This window comes from Pristis pectinata, chromosome 3, assembly GCF_009764475.1.
Source record: "Pristis pectinata isolate sPriPec2 chromosome 3, sPriPec2.1.pri, whole genome shotgun sequence".
Taxonomy (NCBI): domain Eukaryota; kingdom Metazoa; phylum Chordata; class Chondrichthyes; order Rhinopristiformes; family Pristidae; genus Pristis; species Pristis pectinata.
The window spans coordinates 10,122,642-10,143,333 of record NC_067407.1 but is presented as its reverse complement, the minus strand read 5'-3'; the positions used below and the strand labels follow the sequence as shown (position 1 = coordinate 10,143,333).

Below are 20,692 nucleotides of genomic sequence, written 5' to 3'. Positions count from 1 at the left end.
TAAAAAAGAAAGCAAAACAAGACCTGGAGACAAGAGACTGCAGATGCTGGACTGCTCCATTGCAAAGTCTCTTCAAGGTACACCTACTTTGAAAGTTTCCTCCTCTCTATGAGAGGAGTTCTGTGCGACCCCCTCTCACTGGTCCCCCTCTGTGATTTCTGCTGCTCATCTGCCTATCACATCCCTCACCTGGATCCACCTATCACCTGCCAGCTCTTGCTCCACCCTTTCCCTCCACCTTTTTATGCTGGCCCTCTCCCCTCTATCTTTCAGTTGAGATGAAGGGTCTCGACCTGAAATGTCAACTATCCATTTCCCTCCACAGATGCTACCTAACCCACGGAGTTCCTCCAGTGCTTTGTGTGTTGCTTCAAAACAAGACCTGTTCTGTTTGGTTCTAGGATCCTTTCAATTCAGGAGAGACGTATCATTTAAGTTTATAGTGTTATGTTTATAACCTGCGCATGCCTCTAGTGTTGTTTGGGGGGTGCTGAGTCTTGAATATGGCAATAGGATTTACCTGATCTGTGCCAATATAGAAGCTGGGCTCCAAGTCATCATCAACCTTGTCACTGAAGCACCAACTTGCCCCAACCTTCCTCTTACAGTAAATGTTCATTGCAAGACCGTGGAAAACCCGAATCTCATCCCATATCTAAGAAGCCATTACTCAAGGAAGGCAAATATCGATAACAAAATTCACCATAACTTCCAGTACTTCACTACAGCTTTTGGCCATCTGAAGAAAGGAGAGTTTGAAGACCAAAACCTCGAACCCGGCATAAAGCTCATAGTTAACCAGGTAACAGTGACCCCTGCTCACTTATATGTTTTTTAAAAAATGGGCTACCAATAGTGGGCACTTCAAAGTTCTGCACAAAGCCAAAACGAACGTCATAAAATCCTCCAAATCTATAAGCAGGATAAGTAACAACAAAAATAAAAAAATTCAAGGACGTTGATGAAGCCTCCATGAAAAAAATGAGCATCACCACCAACCTGTGGGAATAATACCAATACCAATACATGGAGAAGGAGCATTTTAGAAGCTATAGGGAATCTTGATTTTATTCCTTAGAAGCAGGTGGGAGCCCAAAATGGCCAAACCATCAACTCACCCGTCCACCAGTTCCATCAAACACCTGCTGCCCCAACCTGTGGTAGAATCTGCTAGTCTCACACTGACCTCATCAACTACCTCAAAACCCACAGTACTGAAGTGGAAACAAGTTCATCAATCCCGTAGACTTGCCTAAGAAGAAGAATAATACAACAAACAAATCTAGGCAGGAAATTAATTATTAACCATGAAGGTCATAATGCTGTTGTAAATTTTCAACTCAGGAACCATGACCTTTTCCCCTTACATTTTCATCTGTAAATGGGATTAGTACAGATCTAACTTGTTGTGACCTCGCACCTTATTGCACTGCACTTTCTCTGTAGCTGTGACACTTTACTCTGTACTGTTATTGTTTTTACCTGTACTACATCAATGCACTCTGTACTGACTCAATGTAACTGCACTGTGTAATGAACTGACCTGTACGATCGGTTTGTAAGACAAGCTTTTCACTGTACCTCGGTACAAGTGACAATAATAGACCAATACCAATACCAATACCAGATACTTCTTGCCCATCCCACTAACCCCACCCTCACTCATTATCCCTCTTGCTGCAGAAGTACACAGGGACACTGGCATGCCAACCAATTAAAAATTAAATAGAATTAAATACTTAAAACACATAACACTAAGAATGTGTTCAAATGCAAGTCTGGAAACAAAATAATTCTTATTTTATACCAACAAATCACATGATATGGATTGAAGGGTAACTCACCCTGTTGCTCGGATTTCCTCACCAGAGAAATAAAAGGGCACTAAATCATTATATTCATCAAACACGCCCCACTGAAGATGGGCCCACTCATGTACAAGCACTCTACCTGTAAAAAATAAAGGTAGGTTGATACAACCAAATTTAAAAAGCAACAACCACTTACATGGAGAGCCTTTAACACAATAAGTCACCTTAAAGTGCTTTTCTAGAACTTTATTCAACTACATGAGGAAATATTAGATGTATTAGACGGATGACTAAAAGCTTGACCAAAGGCATAGATATTAAGGAGAGACTTTAAGGAAAGAAGAGGTAAAGAGGCACAACTTATACACAAGAGGCAGGTCAGCTGGCTCTTATGTGAGTGTGCAGAAACAGGTCTTGGCTGCACTGTGCAAATCTGTTTCTGTGCAAGCCATGCATGCAAAAATATATTTTTAACAAGTGATGCTAAAACATTAGTTAAATATGGGGGTAGAGGGGGAAGAAATAATTTAACAAAATTGGTAGAAGAGAAAGCAGTGGCAAGGGAAAAGTGGGTAGAAATGAAAGGAAGGAACATTTTAATCAATCATAACCCTTGTTTCTCTTTTTAGGATCTGTGATTGTTCACACTTCTGTTCTTGAATTTATTACAGAGCGAATCCAATTGTTTGGGAATAGAAATGAATGGCCTGTACTTTCTGATTTTAAAAGCCAGCAGCTTCCCTTAGAATTACCAGTGTTTATGCACATAATTGGGCTGATGTTCAGAACTCCCAAGCAAAGTCAGAAGTTCTGGACATTGGAACTGCTGATCATCCATCCAGTTGGATTCCTCATGAGGTCCGGTGGGAAACACAAACTCAGATTGTGATATCTATTTCCTGAACCTGTTTTAGCATAATCTGCCACAAGCAAGGATTTCAATTGATAAGAACCACTTCAGGTGGGTACAAGGTCATTATACTTTCATAATAGAAACAGAAGGTGCTGGAAACACTCATTTGTACAGGCAGCATCAGTGGAAAGAGAAACAGAGCTATTGGTTTAGCTCAAAGACACTCATCAGTTCTGACCTGCTGTGTGTTTCCAGCATTTTGTGTTTTATTTCAGATCTTCAGCATTTGCAGTTTTTAAATTTTCACTTGTATTTTTTCTTTCTTTTGATTTGAGTTAACTTAGTAGTTTTATAGGTTTCCTAAATTTCTAAAAGCTTTTTACTGGTTTAAAAAAAATCTCAGTAATCTTAAAAATGTAGTATTTTTATGAGCATTTGCATGTTTTTGAATGTTTATGAATATGAGAGACATTTATTCTTTGACAGCAAGCAATCTTGAGGGTGGAGCTTAACCAGCTGACAAAGTAATTATGAGGGAGGGAGTTGTTACTCATGATCATGAGACAGGGCCCCATTGACAAGCTCAGAATCAGCTTTCTAATAGAGGAACTTGCCCATAGACTGACTCCAGATAAAAGCGAGGCAACAGGCAGGCTTGGGCCACCAGCAAGTATTGGAAGATCCAGGCTATATTTTCTTATTCTTTTATCACCATTACACCATTTTGTATCAAATCCCAAAGTAAGCCAGTTAGCTTTAACAGAATACAGTCAAACTCAGAAAATAAAGCACTCTTAAAGACTTGGTGGTGCTGGAGTAGCAGATTTTCCAGACCATTTGATGTAAGCGCTGTTAATACCCCAAAATACTTGTATTTCACTTTTTTAAATGTTACACAGTAGTATAATAAATTTTTCAGTGAACCCAATGAGTTTAAAGAGAGCAGGAAATAGAACCTAGTGAGCTTCAGATTGTAGGTTTCAGCTTGTTTTTGACCCCAGCTCCAGCAACTGCCCTATCCATTTTTTGATATTCCTGATTTTGGCCCTGGCTGCACCTACCACCTGCAGTCTGGATCCCCCGGTGCACACTTCGGACTTATGAATGAGCTAGGTGCCGAATTCTTAGGATTTCCCAATGATTGGATACCAGATTATCAAAGTTTTACTCTATTTAACATGTTCCTGTGTGTACTTCCTCAATAGAGTTTTGATATTCATTGCCACAGTGTTCCAGTTTTGCCCTGAATATCATTTACAGAAGATTTTGCTCCACAAACCTAATACAAGAGGTCTATTAGTTCAACAAGAAGTTCTAACCAGTTGCTTGTGTGACAACATTTTCCAACAAAATTGTTACCTCGTGGGCCATAAATAGGGATCATATGGTCGTTCAGCATGAAGCCGGGGGTGAAGTGAATATATCGGCCCTTCTCACCACATCTGCCATACTGGTGGGTGTACGGATCATCACCAAATTTAACATGTGATTCAGCAATGATCACGTTAGCCTAGTAAGATAAAGATAGAAGAATTAAGGCCAAGAAAACTACTGTGGAACATAAGCAGTAAAAGCATGGACATACAAAGGCAGCAACGAAAGATATCGACAGGAAAAGTCAAGAGAGTTCCTTTTCTAGGCATGTGATAATAAAAAAAATAAAAAATATTACAAAAAATTTTTTCATTAGACTATCCTTTTAAGCCCATGTGTATTGGTAGGTATTGATAACATTCAAATTTTGATCAAAGATTTCAAAATATTAAGGGAAACATCTCTTCAAGTTTAAAGACTTGCAAAAATTTCACAATCTTGACAATAAAGCAAGATTTCTTCACTTTTCAATCCAAAATGACCAATTCATAGAACATAGAACATTACAGCACAGTACAGGCCCTTCGGCCCACAATGTTGTGCTGATATTTTATCCTGCTCTAAGATCTATCTAACCCTTCCCTCCCACATAGCCCCCATTTCTCTATCATTCATATGTCTATCTAAGAGTCTCTTAAATGTTCATAATGTATCTGCCCCCACAACCTTTGCCGGCAGTGTGTTGCACACACCGACCACAGGCTGTGTAAAAAAACTTACCCCTGACATCCCCCTTATATCTTCCTCCAATCACCTTAAACTAATGTCCCCTCATGTTAGCCATTGTCGCCCTGAGAAAAAGTCTCTGACTGTCCACTTGATCTATGCCTCTTATCACCTTGTACACCTCTATCAAGTCACCTCTCATCCTCCTTCTCTCCAAGGAGAAAAGCCCTAGCTCACTCAACCTATCCTCATAAGACATGCTCTCCAATCCAGGCAATATAGATCTCTTCTGCACCCCCTCAAAAGCTTGTACATTCTTCCTATAATGAGGTGACCAGAACTGAACACAGTACTCCAAGTGTGGTCTAACCACAGTTCTATAAAGCTGCAACATTACCTCTCGGCTCTTGAACACAATATCTAGACTAATGAAAGCCAACACACCATACGCCTTCTTAACAACCTTATTGATCTGCGCAGCAACCTTGAGGGATCTATGGACGTGGACCCCAAGATCCCTCTGTTCCTCCACACCGCTAAGAGTCCTGCCAATAACCTTGTATTCTGCCTTCAAATTTGATCTCCTGAAGTGTATCACTTCACACTTTTCCAGGTTGAACTCCATCTGCCACTTCTCTGCCCAGCTCTGCATTCTATTAATATCCTGTTGTAACCTACAGCAACCTTCTACACTATCCACAACACCATCAACGTTTGTATCATCAGCAAACTTACTAACTCACCCTTCCACATCCTCATCCAAGTCATTTATGAAAATCACAGAGAGCAGGGGTCCCAGAACCGATCCCTGTGGAACACCACTTGTCACCAACCTCCAGGCAGAACACACTCCATCTACCACCACCCTCTGTCTTCTATGAGCGAGCCAATTCTGAATCCTTATGTTGATACATGCCCATTAGTTCTAGGATCAGCATGACAGTCTAAAAATTTTAGGAAACCCTTCTATATCCACGGGATGGTACAACTTTGAAATTCTCTTCTACAAACTGAAATTGAAAGGTCATTTGTTAATTTTAAATCTGAGATTGATATTTTTTTTTACTTAACCAAAGCTATGTGAAAATAGGTCACGGACAGCCATGATCTCACAGATGAAATTAGATCATGATTCATTAGACTAAGTGGCTAACTGTTGTTCCTATGAGAAAGCAAAATGCTTTCTTCAAACCTTGCATTCAGATAACAGTATTAAACATTTTCTGAAAAATTACTGCCACAGAATATGCAAGCATTTAAAAATAAGTCATAGAGTGGGTGACAGAATACCCATGGAAATAATAACATGATAGTACCAGCAGTGCTATTGCTTCAGCTTTTACCTTCTCGTAGGACTGGGTGGTTGGTCTTTGATAACTTGGTTGTGGCGTCCAAGTAATGGGCAATAGAATTTTCACATCTCGAAAATAAGCTCGATGTTTGGTGGCATTATACAGGAAAGACGAGGCTGAAGTCACCATCTCCTGAAGGAAACATAATTTTAGCAATGTTTAGAAACCACTACAATCCATGTGCAATATTGGCACAATTCCCTAAGTCGATTGAATGTCATTGACGAGATTGGGAGTGAGTTGCGATTTTAGTAATTTATCAATTTCAGATTTCTGCCCATGGAAAGAAACTTACTTTTGTACAGAGTCTTTAATATAAAGTGTATCTGAATTCTAGAGGTGCTTACAGAGCGTTATTAAATAAAATTTGATCAGGAGCCATATTAGGACAGTTGACTAAGGTTAGGCCATAAAAACGCAAATTACTGTATATGGAACAACTACAAGAGGAGTTCAAGGAGGGAATTCCAAGACAGGTAAAGGAATGATTCTAGTGATGGAGTGATGATATTTTGTCCAGCTACACTCCAGTGAAATACCTTGAATTATTTGCTATCTGATATGTCATGTAATATGGTTTATTAATAATAGTTCAACCAAAGACATTTTGAACCCTACAAAAGCATTTGATTCCATTGAGGAGTCAGTAGAGAACCCTTTGTAAATTTGTCTTCATCTTACATCTGCTACATGATGGCACGCAAGCTTTGTTAAGATACCAAGTCCACACACCAGACCCAAACCCGATACCGACTGGCATCAAGCAAGGTTGCATCAACACCCCGATACTCTTCTCATTCTTTCTTGTAGCAATGTTGCACCTCATCTCCAATAAGCTTTCCTGCTGGAGTGGAGATAACATATGGATAAACAGGAAACTGTTCAATGTGTATCATCCCCAATCCCAGAGCCAAGGCAATCCCAATTTTACTCATTGAGCTGCAGTACAAGGATGATGCTTGGATATGCACACGTTTGAAGGCCAGGCTTCAAATCATCATCAAGTTGTTCACTGAGACACAAGAAAAAATAGGCCTTACACATAATGTCAAGAAACATCCTCCGCCAACCTGTCTCCGCTTTACAACATTGTTTTCTGATAATAAAGGTCCACAATAAAACCGTATAAAAGATGGACTACTTGTCCATCTTGAGATCCACCAACACCTATGTGAATTTTATTACCAATGTCTGTCTTTGTTGAGTGGTGGATCCCAGGCACCAACACAGTATTTGATCATCTGAAGAGAGTACTTGAAGATCAAGACTTCAAATCTGACATGTTCTACAAGGCAGCAGTGATTCCTGCCCTACTGTAAGCTTTTGAGCACCAGACTACCCCCAACAGACATTGAAAGCACCAGACAGAAACCACTTATGCTTTCTCCATAATATCTTCCAAATTAACTGTGAGGATAAGTGAACCAATGTCAGTGTCCGCTTCCAGGCCAACATCCCCAGCACCAAGGTGCTAATTACACTCATGAGCTGGTCATTGACTACAGGAAAGGGGGCAGTTTACATACACCTGTCTACATCAATGGTGCTGAGGTCAAGAGGGTTGACAGCTGCAAGTTCCTGGGAGTGAACATCACCAACAACCTGTCCTGGACAAACTACATAGATGCCATGGCCAAGAAAGCTCACAAGTGCCTCTACTTCCTCAGGAGGCTAAAGAAATTTGGTTTGTCCCCTTTGACTCTCACCAACTTTTACCGATGCACCATAGAAAGCATCCTATCAGGATGTATCACGGCTTGGTATGGCAACTGCTCTGCCCAAGACCGCAAGAAGCTGCAGAGAGTTGTGGACACAGCCCAGCACATCACGGACACCAGTCTCCCCTCCTTGGACTCTGTCTTTACCTCTCGTTGTCTTGGTGAAGCAGCCAGCATAATCAAAGACTCCACCCACCCGGGACATTCTCTCTTCTCTACTCTTCCATCAGGTAGAAGATACAGGAGCCTGAGGGCACGTACCACCAGACTTAAGGACAACTTCTACCCCACAGTGATAAGACTATTGAACAGTTCCCTTATACAATGAGATGGACTATGACCTATGACCTCACGATCTACCTTGTTGTGACCTTGCACCTTATTGCACTGCACTCTCTCTGTAGCTGTGACACTTTACTCTGTACTGTACTAACTTGATGTAACTGCACTGTGTAATGAATTGACCTGTAAGATCGGTTTGTAAGACAAGTTTTTCACCGTACCTCGGTACTAGTGACAATAATAAACCAATACCAACACCAATACACTCAATCAGCTCTGATACTTAGGCAGGCTGTTCACATGCTCAAGACCAGACTCCCGAAACAGACTCTCTATTCCAAGTTCTATCATGGGAAGAGATTTCCAAATCTGTGGAGAAAATGATTCAATGATGATTTCAAAGCCTGGTCTATGACCACTCAAAGTAGAGGAGGACCATTTCAGATGGTATTGAGACCAACGGCAGCACGCAGAAGCCCACTGTAAACAAAAGAAAATAAGCACCACCTCACAAACTATCTACTCAGCCAACCCATCAGACACCTCATGCTCCATCTGTGGCGGAAACTGTGGGTTCAGTATTGGCCTCATTAGCCACCAAAGAACCCACAGAATTGGAGTAGAAACAGATCATACTCAACCCCATGAAATTACCTATGTAATATATATCGATTCAAATTATAGTCGTACAACAGCTTTGAAAAGAGGTGAGTCTCTGTGCCTGAGCTTGTGAGTTTCACCTTGCAGAGTTGGGAGTTGGAGCCAGATTTGGAGCAGGACCTTTGAAATGAGAGTCAGGAGTTGAAGCCAGATTTGGAGCGGGACCTTTGAATAGAGGTGAGTCTGGGTGCCTGAGCTTGTGAGTTTCACCTTGCAAGAGTCTAAATGAGGCACATTTGCAAATTGTAACCAGTTGATTGGCTTATTAACAGCAGCAAATAAAGGGAAGGCAGGTGTGAGTAGAGTGGGGGAAGCTTTGGTGGCCTTTGTGAGAAGAGAGGAAGGTGAGTTTCTGGCTTTCTTTCTTTTGGTGTTTCCTTTAGTGCCAGGACAGAGTAGTGAGAATGGCTCAAGGGTCAGTGGTGTATTCAGCTTGTGAGATATGGGAGTTCTGGGAGACATTCTGTCTCCCTGAAAACTACATCTATGTGAGGTGCATCCAGCTGCAGCTCCTTATAGACTTGTGTTAGGGAACTGGAGCTGTAGCTGGATGACCTTTCTCTATGAGATAGAGGAGTACATAGATAAGAGCTACAGGGAGGCAGTCACTCTGAAGCTGCAGGAGGCAGGTAGCTGGGTGACTGTCAGGAGAAAGACTGAGAATAAGTAGGTAGTGCTGAGTTCCCCTCAATAACAAGAATATGGCTTTGGATACTGTTGGGGGGGGATGACTTTCCAGAGGAAAGTTGCAGTGACCAGGTCTCTGACACTGAGCCAGGTTGTGTGGTGCAGAAGGGAAGGGGGGAGAAGAGGAGGGTGGTAGTGATAGGGGATTCCATAGTAAGGGGACAGACAAGAGATTCTGTGGATGTGAAAGAGACTCCCAGATAGTATGTAGATGCAGAGAGTAGAAAGACTAAGGAAGGATAGGCAGTTGAAAAGGCAAAATTGCTGTCAGTTGGATGGTCTAAAGTGTCTACTTTAATGAGAAGTATCAGGAACAAGACTGATAAACTGGGTAAATATGTGGAACTATGACAGTGGTGATTAGAGACTTGGCTGTTGCAAGGGCAGGAATGGCTGCTGGATATTCCGGGGTTTAAATATTTCAAAAGGGACAGGGATGGAGCTAAGAGGTGGAGTGGCTTTGCTGATCAGGGACAGTGTCACAGCTGTAGAAAGGGAGGACATCCTGGAGGGATTGTCCACTGAGTCAGTGTGGGTGGAAGTTGAAAACAGGAAGGGAGGATCACTCTACCACTGACTCCACCCCACCATAGCAGCAGAGATGCTGAGGAGCAGATCGGGAGGCAGATTTTGGAGAGGTGCAAAAATAACAGGGTTGTTGTCATGGGTGATTTCAACTTCCTGAATATTGATTGGCACCACCTTAGTGTAAAGGGGATCGATGGGATAGAGTTTGTTCGGTGTGTTCAGGAAGTATGTGGACAGGCTGACTAGAGAAGCCGTACTGGACCTGGTACTAGGCAATGTGCCTGATCAGGTTTCAGATCTCTTGGTGGGAGAGCATTTTGGAGATAGTGACCACAACTCCTTGACCTTAGCCTTGGAGAGGGATAAGAGCAGATGATATGGGGAAGTATTTAACTGGGGGCAAGGGGAATTGTGATGTTATTAGGCAGGAACTTGGGAGTGTAAATTGGGAACAGATGTTCTTGGGGAAGTGCACAGCAGAAATGGAGGTTGTTTAAGGAATACTTGCATAGGGTTTTGAATGTTTGTCCCATTGAGGCAGGGTAAGGGTGGTAGAGTGAAGGAACTGTGGTTGATGAGATGTAGAATATCTTGTCAAGAGGGAGAAAGAAGCTTACCTGAGGTTTAGAAAGCAAGGATCAGACAGGGCTCTGGAGAGTTACAAGGTAGCCAGGAGGGAGCTTGAGAATGGACTTGGGAGAGCTAGAAGGGGGCATGAAAATTCCTTGGTGAATAGGATCAAGGAAAACCCTAAGGTGTTCTACCTGTATGTGAAGAATAAGAGGATGACTAGAGTGAGGGTAGGACTGATCAGGTGTAAAAGAGGAAGTGTGCCTGGAGTTGGAAGAAGTAGGGGAGGTCCTTAATGAATACTTCAGTATTCACCAGAGAGAGACCTTGACATTTGTGAGGATGGCATACAACAGACTGATGCTAGGGCATGTCAACATGAGGAAAGGATGGGCTGGAACTTTTGGAAAAACATTAGGCTAGATGAGTCACTGGGGCTGGACAGGATATATCCAAGGTTATTACAGGAAGTGAAAGAAGAGATTGCTGCACTTTTGGCAACAATCTTTGTGTCCTCACTGGCCACAGGAGTAGTGCCAGATGATTGGAGGGTGGCAAATGGTGTTCCGTAGGAAAGGGAGTAGGAATAACCCAGGGAATTAGACCAGTGAGTCTTCAGTGGTGGGCAAATTACTGGAGAAGATTCTTAGAGACAGGATTTATGGGCATTTGGAGAAGCACTGGCTGATTAGGGGCAGTCAGCATGGCTTTGTGAGGGACAGTTCATGCCTTGTGCCTGATTGAATTCTTTGAGGATGTGACAAGCACATTGATGAAGGTAGAGCAGTGGATGTGGTGTACATGGATTTTAGTAAGGTGCTTGATAAGGTTCCTCGTGAAAGGCTCATTCAGAAAGTCAGGAGGCATAGGATCCAGGGAAACTTGGCTGTGTGGATTCAGAATTGGCTCACCCATAGAAGACAGGGTGGTTGTAGATGCCTGGAGGTCAGTGACCAGTGGTAATCTGCAGGGATCTGTTCTGGGACACCTGTTCTTTGTGATCTTAAATGACTTGGATGAGGATGTGGAAGGGTGGGTTAGTAGGTTTGCTGATGATACTAAGGTTGGTGGTGTTGTGGATAGTGTAGAAGGTTGCTGTAGATTACAACAGGACATTGATAAAATGCAGAGCTGGGCTGAGAAGTGCCATATGGATAAGTGTGAAGTGATACACTTCAGGAGATTGAATTTTAAGGCAGAATACAAGGACTGTTAGTGTGGAGGAATGGGGAATCTTGGATTCCACGTCCATAGATTCCTCAATGTTGCCACACAGGTCAATAGGGTTGTTAAGAAGGCGTATGGTGTGTTGGCTTTCATTAGTCTAGATATTGTGTTCAAGAGCTGTGAGGTAATGTTGCAGCTCTATAGAACTGTGGTTAGACCACAGTTGGAGTATTGTGTTCAGTTCTGGTTGCCTCATTATAGAAAGGATGTGGAAGCTTTAGAGAGGGTACAGAGGAGATTTACCAGGATGTTGCCTGGATTGGAGAGCATGTCCTATGAGGATAGGTTGAGGGCTTTTCTCTTTGGAGAGGAGGATAAGAGGTGACTTGATAGAGGTGTACAAGATGATAAGAAGAATAGATTGACTGTCAGGCAGACTTTTCCCCCAGGGTGAAAATGGCTAACACGAGGGGACATAATTTTTAGGTGATTGGAGGAAGATTATAAGGGGGATGTCAAAGGTAAGTTTTGTTAGTGGTGGGTGTGTGGAACACACTGCCAGCAGAGGTTGTGGGGGCAGATACACTGTGGACATTTAAGACACTTGGACATATGAATGATCAAGAAATGGAGGGCTATGTGGAAGGGAAGGGTTAGATAGATCTTCGAGCAGGATAAAATGTCAGCACAACATTGTGGGCTGAAAGGCCTGTACCATAGTGTTTTATGTTCTAACATGGAAACAAGCCTTTCAGCCCAACTCATCCAAGCTGACCAAATTGTCTCCCTGAGCTAGACCCATTTGCCTGCATTTAGCCCATATCCTCAAAACCTTTCCTGTGCAAATATCTTTTAAATGATGTACCTGTACCTACCACTTCCTCTGGCAACTCATTTCATTTTCCTACCACCCTCCATGCAGAAAAAGTTGCCCCTTTAAATATTCCCCCTTAAATCTTTCCCCTTTCACAAACCTATGCCCTGTAATTTTAGACTCCCCTGCCCTGGGGAGAAGACTGTGACCATTCACCTTATCTATGCCCTCATGATTTTAAATACCTCTGTAAAGTCACCCCTCAGCCTTTTACACTCCAGGGGGACAAAAAGCCCCAGTCTCTTATAGATCTTTTAGTCACATGTACATTGAAACAGAGTGAAATACATCTTTTGTGTAGTGATTTTGGGGGGCAGCCTGCAAGTGTCACCATGCTTCTGGCACCAACATAGCATGCCCATAACTTCCTAACCTGTACATCTTTTGGAATGTGGGAGGAAACCCACACAGACACGGGGAGAATGTACAAACTCCTTATAGACAGTGGCTGGATTTGAACCTGGGTCGCTGGTGCTGTAAAGCATTATGCTAACCACTATACTACAGTGCCTGCCTTCCAGTCCCAGTAATGTCCTTGTGAATCTTTTCTGCACCTTTCCAGCTTAATGATGTTCTTATAGCTAGGAGACCAGAACTGCACACAATACTCCAAGTGTGGTCTCACCAACATCTTGTACAGCTGTAACATAATGTCCCAACTCCCGTACTCAGTGCTCTAACCAATGAACCCAAATGTGCCAAATGCTGCCTTCACCACTCTATCTACCTGTGTCACCACTTTTAGGGATCTATGTACTTGTACCCCTAGGTCTCTCCATTCTACAACTCTAGTGTCCCCTAGTTTAACTTCCCAAAATACAACACTGCATTTGTCAGAGTTAAATTCCATCTGCCATTCCCTGGTCCACTTTCTCGATCCTGTTGTAATCATAGATAACCATCTTTACTGTCCACTATATTACCAATATTGGTATCGTCACAAACTTGCTAACCATGCCAACTTCATTCTCATCCAAATCATTAATGTAGATGATAAACAACACCAATCCCTGCAGCACATTTCTGGTCACAGGCCTCCAATCTGGAAAAACAACCCTCCACAACCACCCTCTAACTCCTACCATCAAGCCAATTTTGTATTCATTCAAGATAGCCTGGGCAAGTAACTGAAATTCATTCTGTAGGTGGTGCATACTGCAGCCTCTGAACTGCTGGTATAGTGAATGAATTCATGGGTTGCAATCAAGCAGGCTGCTTTGTCCTGAATCACAACAATCTACCTGAGTTGTTGGCGCTGCACTCATTAAGGCAGTATAAAGTATGCCATCACACTCCTGACATGTGCTGTGCAGATGGTGGAAAGGCTGAGATGTCAGGAGGTGAATCACTTCTTGTGGAATATCCAGCTTCTGAACTGATCTCAGAGCCACACCATTTATGTGACTGGCCCAGCTGAGCCTATGGTCAATGATCACCTTCAGGATGTTGGTGGGAGACTTGGTGGCAGTAATGCCATTAAATGTCAAATGTATATGATTAGACTCTTTTGGCTTGGAGATGATGGTACAAATTTTACTTGCCCCAATTATCAGCCCATGCCTGAATGTTGTCTAGTTCTTTCTGCATGCAGGCATGGGCTGCTTCATTTTCTGAGGAGTTGCGAATGGAATTGAACATTGTGCAATCATCAGCAAACATCTCCAGTTCTGACCTTGTGACGGAAGGAAGCTTATTGATGAAGTAACTGAAGATGGTTTGAACTACAGCATTGCCCTGAGGAACTGCTGCAGTGATATCCTGGGACTGGAATAATTGCCCTTTAACAATCATAGCCATCCTCTTTGTGGAAAGTATGACTCCCAGTTGGAATGTTATACCCTGATGCCCTCTGGCTTCAGTTATGACAGTGCCATGATACCACAGTCAAGGCCAGTCACACTCTCCTCACCTCTGGAATTCAGCTCTTTGATCATGTTTGGATGAGGCTATGACAGTTCTGGCAAAAGCCATTCTGGACATAAGCTAAACACAGACACTTGTGAGAACTTCAATGGATGAAAACAAATAGTGCAAGCTGAAAATTATAATGGTATGATGTTGCAAGGAGAAACTAAACAATGCTGTTTGGGAACTTCACAGCTGAAGATTACTGAGTTTATGGGACTTTTGAAACAACTGATAAACAATGCTATTTTAACACCATTAAAATGTAATAAAGCAATTTCTAGACTTTCAATTCTTTGGCAGCATGATGCTCAGGGACATCCTGAGTTTGCAAAAGGCACCATATGATGTATCTTTCTCTTTATCAGCCATGGTGTTATTGAATGGTATATACTCAAGAGATGGAATATCCAACTCGTTTGAACAAAAGACGGTGTGGAACAGTTAAAAGGGCTCTTACTGGTTTTTGCCCAAACTTGTGATGGCATTTATACAAATAATAAAAAGTATTGAATAATCACATTAAGAAATTCCTACCTGAATTTTTGTAATGAGGGTTAGATTTTCTGGAATCCCAGGGTTAATAGCGATGACAACATTATCATAACCATTTTTCACCAGCTTTATCTCAGAACATCTTACAACACAGGCAGAGATAAGGCATTCCAAAGACAGAAGAAGTATTTTTGTGAATTTCATGATTAAAGTCTGGACCCTTCTGCATCCAAATGATCAAACTTTTGAAGTTAGTCTAATTTATACTGAACCATATTAACATATCTTAAAATGTCAGCTATAAATTTTATTGCTGAGTGCACAATAAGGAAATTACCTTTAGCATTCAGAGGTGAATAACTTGAATATGTTACTTGTTTTTATGGGTATAATCATGATTTAACGATGGAATCTCAATCAAAATGTGAGGAGAATGGACATCACTACAAGAATTTTTCCTATTATGACCACAGGTCAAACATATCCAGTATCAATACTTCATTAATATTAGCTTACTTTTCTAATCAGTACAGCTGTGCAGAAGTTCATAGGCGTATAGACCATGGAAATAGGCCATTTGACCTATTGCATCTGTGCTAACCATCAAGCACCCATTTTTGCACTAATCCCACTCCAATCCACTTTAATCTCCCCATGTTCCCATTGAGCCTTCACACAATCTGAGAAAAATAAATTGGAGCAATATTATTCACTTTTCTGGGTATTTTAGCACCAAACTTTCCAACAAGATTTTCATTTTGCTTGCAGTGGAATATGCTCCCAGTGACTTCAATTGTGCAACATGAAAAATTCGCCTCCAGAAACTGCAGAGAATGTTTGTTAATGAGGTGATGATGCAAGATTATGCAAATAGTTTAGAAGCAATTAAATGATGAAGCAAAAATGGTGAATAATTAAAAGAATTAAAAATTGAAGAATAATTTATTATGTGGAACTAAGGTTGAATCATTTCTGGCAGAGGTGGCTCTCCCTTTGATAACATCTCAAACCACTGTTGTACCTACACACCTAGATAAACTCAAATCTTGAAGGAAGTACCTTCCGAGAGTTACGCAACATAATGCTATCAAAATATATGTAACATCACAGTTTGAAGAGTTCATATCAGCATGTATGCACTGTGTCATGTACTGTAACCAAAGGAATTATGAGCGTTGCATAAAGTATCCCTCATAACGAGGAAAAGGACACTATTTCTTAGACTACGGGAAATAGGGATAATCCAGGAAAATATAGGATGGTTAGCCTCACATCATTGGTAGGGAAGCTATTGGAGAGGATTCATAGGGATAGGATTTACTTGCATTTGGAAAAACATGGCCTGATTAGGGACAGTCAGCATAGCTTTGTGCAGGGCAGGTCACGTCTTACAAACTTGATTGAGTTTTTATTTGGAGGTGACAAAGGTGATTGATGAGGGTAGGGCAACGTATGTTGTCTACATGGATTTCAGTAAGGCATTTGATAGGTCCCTCATGGTAGGCTGATCCAAAAGATTATGATGCATGGGATCCATGATGATTTGGGAGTTTGGATTCAGAATTGGTTTGTCCATAGAATCAGATTTATTATCACTGACTTACATGACATGAAATTTGTTGTTTTGCAGCAGCAGTACAGTGCAAACACATAAAATTACTATACTTATGAAATAAATAAATAGTGCAAAAAAAAAGAGGTCATGGTGGAGGGATGTTTTTCTAGCTGGAGATCCACAACCAGTGGTGTTCCTCAGGGAATTGGTCCTGGGGTCTCTGTTGTTTGTGATATATATATATATATATATATATATATGACTGATGAAAATGTAGTGTGCTAGTAAGTTTGCAGATGAAACAAAGATTGATGGAGTTGTAAACAGTGTAGAGGGGTATCAAAGGATACAGCTGAATATAGATCAGTTACAGATATGGGTGGAGAAACGCAGATTGAGTTTAATCCAAGCAAGTGTGAGGTGTTGCACTTTGGGATGTCAAATGTAAGAGGAAAGTATACAGTTAATGGCAGGAGCCTGAACAGCATTGACATACAGAGGGATCTTGGGGTCCAGGTTCATAGCTCTTTGAAAGTGGTCACACAAGTAGATAGGGTGGTAAAGAAGGCATATGGCATACTTGCTTTCATTGGTCGGGGCACTGAGTACAAGGAAGTCATGTTGCAGCTATATTAAACTTTGGCGAGGCCGCATTTGGTGTCTTGTGTGCAATTCTGCTCACCTCATTACAGGAAGGATGTGGAGGCTTTGGAAAGGGTTCAGGTTTTCCAGGATGCTGCCTGGATTAGAGGGTATAAGCTATAAGGAGAGGTTGGACAAACTTAGGTGGTTTCCCTGGAGCATTGAAGGCTGAAGGAAGACTTGATAGTTTATAAAATTATGAGAGGCATAGAATCATAGAACAGTACAGCACAATACAGGCCCTTTGGCCCACAATGTTGTGCCGACTTTTAAACCTCACCTAAGACTACCTAAGCCCATCCTACCACATATCCCTCTATTTTAAATTCCTCCATATGCTATCTAGCAATCTCTTGAATTTGACCAATGTACCTGCCTCCACCACCACCCCAGGCAGCGCATTCCACGCCCCAACCACTCTCTAGGTAAAAAACCTTCCTCTGATATCTCCCTTGAACTTCCCACCCATTACCTTAAAGCCATGCCCTCTTGTATTGAGCATTGGTGCCCTGGGAAAGAGGCACTGGCTGTCTACTCTATTCCTCTTAATAGATAGGTAGAAAGTCAGAATCTTTTAACCAGGGTAGAAATGTCAGATACTAAAGGACATGCATTTAAGATGCAAGGGGGAAAGTTTAAAGGAGATGTGTGGGGCAAGCTTCTTTTTTATTTCAGAGGGTAGTAGGTGCCTGGAACGGGTTGCCAGAGGTAGTGGTGGAAACAGATTTGATAGTGGTGTTTAAGAGGCTGTTAAATAGGCACATGACTATGCAGGGAATGGAAGGATATGGATCATGTACAGGCAAAAGAGACTTAGTTTAATTCAGCATCGTGTTCAATGCAGAGATCGTAGGCTGAAGGGCCTGTTCCTGTGCTTCACTGTTCTATGTTCTCTGTTCTATATACAATTTAGATTTTATACCAGAGCTCAGATACTCTATAGAAAATTAGAATTAAGTAGTTTTTCCTCTTAATTGCATCAGGAAGAGCTGCTGGAAACCCATAAGGAAGCATGATGGGTTTCTACTTTTTTGATTTCCATTATGAAGTCCTGGTGAAAGGTCTCAACACAAAATGCAAACATCCCTCTGCCTCTACAAATGCTGCCTGACCTAACAAGTTCCTCCAGCAGTCGGTTTTTTGCTCTAGGTTACAGCATCTGAAGACTTTTATGTCTCCACAATGGAAATCAATTGGCTCAGGTTTCTAACCTCATAGTACTTCGGCTGCTTCATCAATGACCTTCTTTCAATCGTAAGGTCAGAAGTGGGGATGTTTGCTGATGATTGCACAATGTTCAGCACCATTCATGACTGCTCAGATAATGAAGCAGTCCACAACTGCAGCAAAACCTTGACAATAACCAGGCCTGGGCTTAATAGGTGGCAAGGAACATTTGTGCCACACAGGTGCCAAGCAATGATGATATCCAACAAGAAAAAAATCCAGCTGTCACCCCCTAATAGGCATTACCATCACTGACTCCCCCACTATCAATATCCTGGGGGTTATCATTAACCAGAAAGTGAACTGGCGTAGTCATATACACAATATGGCTACAAGAGCAGGTTAGACGCTAGGGATCCCATAGCAAGTAACTCACCTCCTAACTCCCCAAAGCCTATCCACAAGGCTCATGTCAGGAATGTGAGGGAACACTCTCCACTTGCCTGGATGGGTGCAGCTTCAACAACACTCAAGACACCATTCAAGACATAGCAGCCTGCTTGATAGGCTCCCCATCCACAACCATTCACTGAAGCACAGTAGCAGCACTTTCTACCATCTACAGGATGCACTGCAGCAACTCACCAAGATTCCTTAGACAGCACCGTCTAAACCTACCACCTCTGCCAGCCAGCAGGACAAGGGCAGCAAAAGCAGGGGGAACACCACCACCTGGAAGTTGCCTTTCAAGCCACACACCATCCTGATTTGGAAATATATCACTGTTCCTTCACCGTCACTGGTCGGGGTCATGAAACTCTCTGCCTGACAGCATTGTGGCACACCCACACCTCAAGGACTTCAGCAGTTAAAGAAGGCAGCTCACCACCACCTTCTCAAGGGCAACTAGGGATGGGCAATTAAATGCTGGCTCAGCCTGCGAAGCCCACATCCCTCAAACAAATATAAAATAAATACTGCCCTGTGATAATGCCCCCAAATAATGATTGATACCATATCAGCTGTCAATTTGTGATTTTACTCCGTGGTCAACAACCTTGACACAGGACTCCCTGAGGCCCTCTTCATTATTGCAGGTGACTTCAACCAGGCCAACCTCAAGAGTGTGCTACTAAAGTACTACCAGTACGTCTCCTGCCTCACCAGGGGCCCTAACACCTTTGACCATTGCTGTACAACCATCAGAGATGCCATCAGAGCCACCCCTCGTCCTCACTTTGGTAAATCGGACCACCAGGCTGTGCTTCTCCTCCCTGCATACAAACGGAAACTAATATGGGAGGATCCGGTACAGAGAGTCGTGCCGTGCTGGCCTGAGGAAACAGATGAGCTTCTACGTGACTGCTTTGAGTAAGTGGACTGGACCATGTTCAATGACACAGCTGCCAGCCTTGATGAGTATGTCACCACCATCATGAACTTTATCAGCAAATGTGTTGAGGACTGTGTGCCAAAGAGGACAATATGGGTGTTCCCAAACAGGAAACCATGGGTGAACCAGGAAATCCACTCCTTACAAGTCAAGGACTGCTGCACACAAATCTGGTGATCCTGACTTTTACAACAAATCAAGATATGACCTCTGGAAAGTTATCAGGAATGCCAAGAGACAATACCAATTCGAAATAGAGTCCCAGACCAGTCATCAGTTGTGGCAGGGCTTGCTTGTATCAGGCTACAAAACAAAGACGGGCTGCATAGTTAACAGTGCATCCCTTCCTGATGAGCTTAACGCATCCTATGCGCGTTTTGAACAGAAGGGAAATGGATTATCACCACCCACCCTGACAGCCTCCGATGCAACTGAACCCGTGGTCACCGTCGAGGACATAAGATTAGTCTTCTGGAGAGTGAACACGAGGAAAGCACCTGGCCCAGATGGTGTCCCTGGCCGAGTGCTCAGATCTTGTGCTGATCAGCTGACAGGGGTATTTGCGGACATATTTAACCTCTCCCTGCTTCAATCTGTGGTTCCCAACTGTTTTAAGAAGACCACTATCATCCCGGTACTGAAGAAAAACAAGGTAACGTGCCTTAATGACTACTGACCAGTGGCTCTGACATCCACCATCATGAAGTGCTTTGAGAGGCTGGTCATGGCATGCATTAACTCCAGCCTGCCAGACAACCTGGACCCAGTGCAATTTGCTAACCACCATAACAGGTCTACAGTGGACGCCATCTCCCTGGCCCTACACTCAGCTCCGGAGCAGCTGTACAGTAAAGACACCAATGTTAGACTATTGTTTTTTGACTACAGCTTTGCCTTCAATACTATAATTCCAAGCAAACTCGTCACCAAACTCTAAGACCTGGGACTCAACACCTCCCTCTGTAACTGGATCCTTGACCTTCTGACCAACAG

General features: G+C 42.5%; 1 protein-coding gene across 1 annotated transcript in view; it reads right to left on the bottom strand.

Annotated features, from left to right (window-relative positions):
* Positions 1 to 15,146, bottom strand: part of LOC127568919 (calcium-activated chloride channel regulator 1-like) — a 28,972-nt gene extending 13,826 nt beyond the window's left edge. Inside the window, exons 1-4 of the mRNA XM_052013181.1 lie at positions 14,985 to 15,146; positions 6,048 to 6,188; positions 4,024 to 4,174; positions 1,845 to 1,950 (exon numbers count right to left, since the gene is read on the bottom strand). Coding sequence (XP_051869141.1) covers positions 1,845 to 1,950; positions 4,024 to 4,174; positions 6,048 to 6,188; positions 14,985 to 15,146 — 560 coding nt within the window. The remainder of the gene's footprint in view (positions 1 to 1,844; positions 1,951 to 4,023; positions 4,175 to 6,047; positions 6,189 to 14,984) is intronic.
* Positions 15,147 to 20,692: the final 5,546 nt, after the last annotated feature.